Source organism: Neomonachus schauinslandi, unplaced genomic scaffold, assembly GCF_002201575.2.
Source record: "Neomonachus schauinslandi unplaced genomic scaffold, ASM220157v2 HiC_scaffold_881, whole genome shotgun sequence".
NCBI lineage: Eukaryota > Metazoa > Chordata > Mammalia > Carnivora > Phocidae > Neomonachus > Neomonachus schauinslandi.
In genome coordinates this window covers 1-5,543 of record NW_025409571.1, presented here as the reverse complement: position 1 = coordinate 5,543, position 5,543 = coordinate 1, and the positions used below count along the sequence as shown (strand labels likewise).

The 5,543-nt window shown below is 55.8% G+C and overlaps 1 protein-coding gene across 1 annotated transcript; it reads right to left on the bottom strand.

Moving 5' to 3' along the window:
* Positions 1–2,655: 2,655 nt before the first annotated feature.
* On the bottom strand, positions 2,656–5,368 carry LOC110573361 (antigen-presenting glycoprotein CD1d-like; the record flags this gene model as incomplete). The annotated part of the gene is made up of 5 exons (XM_021681851.2): positions 2,656–2,677; positions 2,789–2,882; positions 3,601–3,879; positions 4,356–4,634; positions 4,914–5,368. Coding segments are annotated over 5 exons (1,129 nt in total), but the record flags the coding sequence as incomplete, so codon positions are not given.
* Between the last annotated feature and the right edge of the window lie 175 nt (positions 5,369–5,543).

Sequence of the window (5,543 nt, the reverse complement as noted above, 5' to 3'; positions counted from 1 at the left end):
GCTCCCTGCTCAGCGGGAAGCCTGCTTCTCCCTCTCCCACTCCCCCTGCTTGTGTTCTCTCTCTCGTTGTCTCTCTCTCTGTCAAATAAATAAATAAAATCTTTAAAAAAAAAAAAAAAAAAAAGAGGGCACGGGAAGGTTATGGCCAGGCTGAGGCTGCGAGGTCACGGGTGTCCGCGAGCTCTGGGCACGTGGCTGGGGCCTCAATGCAGCTGGTGCCTTCACGCCCATTCTGCGGACTGGCCCACATGGTAGCTGGAAACTGCAAGAGAGCACCTTCCTCCCGCCCTCCCTCTCGAGGGCCCTCTACCAAAAAGCTTAACTCTGTGCTCACTTTAAAGAAGTGGCCAGAGGAATTCCACACATTGTCACCTGTCACAGAGCGCATAAGAAGGACGAATCTGGAGCCCAGTGACAACGCACTGACGAGCAGCCCAGCACCCGATGAGGAACGTGACATTCACAAAGAGAATATCAACAGTCTAAAATGAATTCTCAGGGCTTCCTGAGGTGTTCTAAGCTAAGGACGTGAAGACAAGACAGATTCTCCCAGAGATAGGACTTTATTTCCAGAATAAGTCAATTTCTTTAAAATGAACCAGAGTTTCTGTAAATTCATGCTGCCGCATTTCCAAAAAGAATTCAGAAGGGCCGTTAACACACATGCCCTAAGAACGCAGCCGGCCGGCGGGACGGGTTCACAGCCTTGGCGCTGCCAGAGGAAGCCAAGCTGAACCGCATGGCCTGCCTGGGGGCAGGATTAGGCCCCTGGCTTGAAGGCATTATAGATGGCCACGCAGCTGCACACATTTGCTCCCCACCCTCCGCGAGATAATCTGTCCTAACCCATTCAGGCTGCACTTACAAAATGCCTCGGAAGGGGTGTCTTATAATCAAGGGAAATGGATCTCTCATGGGTCTGGAGGCTGGCAGTCCTGCTCTGGCAGGTTTGCGGCCGCTCTGAGGATCTGCTTCCTGGTTCCACTTGACACAGGAAGCCACTGAGTCCAAGGCCCAAACTCTAGTCTCCTGACCCAGTGCACTTGCTGGTTCCCTTCACTATCTGTACAAGTCCTGCGTCAGATGCCCCTTCCAGGAAGCCTTCCCTGACTAATCCCAGGGCAATATTTTCACTTACAATCATTCTGAGGAATTTGTAGCACCGCATGACCCAAAGCACAGCAGCTGAACACCAGACCCACCCAAGGACTTGTTCAAACACAGATTACGGGGGGGCCCCACTCCCATTTCTCATTTAGGAGGTCCGAGATGGGGTCCAGAACAATGTGCAAGTCCCCAGTGGTGTTAAGGCTGCTGGTCAGGAGATCACAATTGGGAACCACCGATTTAGAAGCTGGCAAGATCTTCATCCACATCTGAGGCTCGACCAGAAAGTTCAGCATACAAGATGCCAAATCTTAATTTTCTCAAGCAAAGACTCTCTGAAAGTTTAGTCCCATTTCTTCTGGATGTTCAAGGATCCTTAACTAGGAACAGAGCAAACAGCTGGGTGCTGATCAGGGCAGTTCACACCTGCCCAAGTGGGTTCATCCCCTTCCTGAGCATTGTCTCACTTAATAGCTGTAAGTGGGGGAGCCTGTTTGTGGGGAAACCTTCATGACTGACTTCCTTCAATCTGAAAAAAGTGACTGGCCATTTGGGAGAAATATCCCTACCCAGAGTAACTTTTTTTCTACCTAATACACGTACACTACGATTTCTCCTTATAAATCAGTTGCACCAAATAAAATCTTGAGAAACCTCTGTTTCTTACAACCTAATTTTCTTTTAAAGAAGAAAACGCGCCCCCCCCCCTTTATAAGTCCAAATTCACAAAAGAAACTATGCCCTAAAACTACCAATTTGTCATTCAGGACAAACTTTTATCCAAGGAGCCCCCACACTGCCATCGAGAAGCAGAAATGTATCTGGGGTGTCCCAAACAGTTCATAAAAGCTTGAGTGCACATTTTAATATCAGGCATGTTCACACAAAAATCTAGACGTCCACTTTTCTTTTTTTTTTTTTTTAAAGATTTTATTTATTTGACAGAGAGAGACACAGCGAGAGAGGGAACACAAGCAGGGAGAGTGGGAGAGGGAGAAGCAGGCTTCCCACTGAGGAAGGAGCCCGATGTGGGGCTTGATCCCAGGACCCTGGGACCATGACCTGAGCCGAAGGTAGACGCTTAACGACTGAGCCACCCAGGCGCCCCTAGACGTCCACTTTTCTTGAAAAATGTAGGTTACAGCCAAGCCAGGGTCTTATTTTAGAAATTCATTCATTTTTTGGTGGGTCTCCCTTTATCCTTGACAGCAAGCAGCTGGACCTGCTTCCTCAGGAGCAAGCACTTCCCAATTCACTGCAGACTGCACCATCCAAACAGTGACCAAGCACAACCTTACACCCAGCCTGTATCTGCTTGTCCCTGGAAGTTTGCACGTCTATTTTTATAGAACCATGGGGGCTTATAAACTTGCACTATACTGAAGAAGAACTTCAATCTTCTTACATGAAATGTTAAAAGGACATGATGAGAACTGCTCTGTGACTGTTGTCTGATTCTTCAAGGCACCTTTCCTTTCACCCTCAGCTGCTGAGCTGACGTCCTGGGCACTTGGGATACTGAGTCCCAGACAGGTGAGGCGAGCAAAGTCACAGGATGTCTTGGTAGGAGCTGAGAGGGTGTAGGAAGGGAGAGAACATTAAGGGAAAGGGGAGAGGGGCTGGAGGGGCCAGGAAATGGGGAGAGGCTGAAGGAAGGAGGGGTCGGGAAGGGGAGACCTACCGGTGCTTCCTATACCAGAGGGCTAAGCATCCAATCATCAGTAAGGACCCCAGCAAGGCCACAAGCATCAGCCACATGGAGGAGTGGCTCCCCTCTGTGTGGGGAACACAGGCTCTCAGCACAGGACCCCTCCCTATTCCAAGGCCTGTGGTCTGAGCCCATGGGAGGGTGCCACAGGTGCTTCCCACGGGGAGCACCCACTTCTGTTCCTCTGCAGTCTAGAGTCCCCCTCTTGTCTCAGGGCCTGGGCACCGGGGACCCCTCCACTTCAGCACACGGCGGTATAGCACACACAGCAAGGACAACCAGGTAGCCACTCTCCATTCATGAGACCAAGAGCAGTGAACCTGACCTAGCTCAGTCTCCGTGTCTTCAACGATAAAATGAGAAGAATAGCACCTGTTTCAAAGGAGCTGGGGACAAGTGGACACCATGCTGGGCAGAGTCAGGAAGCACTCAAGACCCAGCAACTACCTTGTTGCCCCGCCCCGCAACCCTGGCCTCTCATGGGGAGTGACCTCTCCTGGGATTCTTTATTTGCCACCTGCTTCTGGACCTGTGAATTGTTTGGTCTCTTTTTCCTTGTATATGGGACATTTATCTCAACCCTTTTTGAGTTCAGACATTGTCCCCCTCCGTTCCCCTCCTTCTGGTATCTGGAACCCCCTCTTTCTAACCCTCCTGGTTTGTAGGGGTTCATTTTGGAAACTCCTCTATCCTGCGTGTGTCCAAACCCACCTCGTGGCCAGTGCCTCCCTCTATGCTTGAGGACCATCTCCCCCATGCCCAGCTAGGCCCCAGTTCTTTCTCACCCCAGTGGATGATTATGTCCTGGCCCCCTAGACTGCTGTGTCTCACTCGGCACGACAGACCAGCCGCCTCCTGGGCCACCACATCCAGGGTCACTCGGAGATACCACGTCTCATCAGCATTAGGCAGGACATCGCCTTGCTGGGTGCCCCGCTGCTCCTGCTCACCCCGCATCCACATCACCCACACAGGCTTTGGGTAGAAGCCAGAGACCTGGCACACCAGCAGCAGATGGCCGGGATCGGAACTGGGGCCACTGGAGAGCCAGGCCTCCGGCCTCACTGTGTCAGATGAGGAAGTCGGGGATCTCAAGGCGGGAACTCTGCAGCCCACATTTCCCCCTCTGGAGATGAAATCCCTCATGACTTTGTCCATTCGTGTTGGCTTCTCCAGGAAAACCTTCCCTGACCGCCCCCCATCCCAGGCTCCCGTAAGTGCCTCTGCTCCGACCCCCGGAGCACCCTGTGTTCGCCTGCAGGGTCTGTACTGGGTTTCAAACATGCCTCTAACTCTTCCTCTGCATTCCTGTCCTCCCCTCAGCAGAGATCCTGTTTGACCCCCAGGGTTTATTTAATTCAATTCATGGAACCCAAGGGGTGCTTGGTTAATGTCTGTGGGATGAATAAATACCCTCAGGCCTCACCCATGCCTTCCTGAGCCATTCTCCCCGGGGGTGATCCAAGGGCTGTGAAGTCTGCAAGGGGAGCCCCAGCCGGAGCGCAGGAGTGGAGGGCAGGGGTGAGAGAGGCAGGCTCACCTTGCTTCTCCAGTTCCGACTTCCCTGCCTCAAGGAGGCCTCTGACAAACTGGGGGCAGGTGTCATTGAGGAGCCTCTGTAGGGTCTTTCTGGTCCCCTGGTCCTGGTTGAGCTCTTTGGTGGCCCTGCCCACCCAATAGGGGGCATCTGGGGCTGGCACCCAAACAGCTCCTTGGAAACTCATGATCTCTTTTCCTTGAAATGCTCCGTGAAAGAAGCTTTCGGAGGTGTTGCCGGCGCGCAGCTCGCAGCCAGCAGACACCTGGATCTCAAAGGGATCTGAGAAGAGGACGGGACAAAGACCAAAGAAGGGCCGAAAGGATTAGAAGGGACCGAGGAGGGGAAATGCATGTCAGGGTTCTACTGGGGACCCAGAGTCCCGGGAGACGAGTGGGGGACCAGCAGCAGGAGGAACGGGGGCAGCGTGCGGGGTCGGAGGTGGGGAGCGCCCGGGCAGGAGCGCGGATCCGGAGACGGAGGCGCGAGCGGGGCGTCTCGGGCAGAGGGGGAGGCAGAGCCCCCGCCGGGCACCGGCCCAGGGTCCCACCCGCGGCTCACAGTCCTGGCGCAGCATTTTGGCGAATTCCTGCATGTCCCTGGTGAAGCTTCTGCGGTACAAACTGAGCGTCCGCTGCAGCTCGTCCCACTGCCGCTCGCTCAACGAGCCCCGCGCCCAGGGCCTGAGGAAGCGAATGGCGTCCGAGCCGTTTCTCCAGCCGCAGACCTGCAGCTCCCCGAGCCGCGCCAGGCCGTCGGTGCGCGCCCAGCTGCGGTTGGCGAACGTCGACACCTGCAGGCACTGCAGCCGGCCGCGCGTCCGCGGGGCGCACAGCCCGCCCGAGGCCAGCGGCAGCGACCAAACAACAAGCAGCCACCAGCCGCACGCGCTCCGGACCGGGGGCCGCGCCCTGCGCGCGGGGTCGCCGGCGGCGCCCCGCCGGGGGCCCCGGGACCGTCGGTCTCCGGCGCCCCCGGCACGCGCCGCCCCACGCACCCCCAGGGCTGCCCCGAACCTGGGGGAGCCCCCAGAGCAGCGAAACTGCGGCCACCTGAGGGCGCCGGGGTCGGACTCCGGAGGTCCCGGCCTGCCAGCCCGCCAGGAGGATCTCGGATCGCCCCGCCCCCGTCCCCTGGCCCTCCCACCTCCAACTGCCTCCTCCTCTCGCATCTCTGATCCCCCTCCCCCCC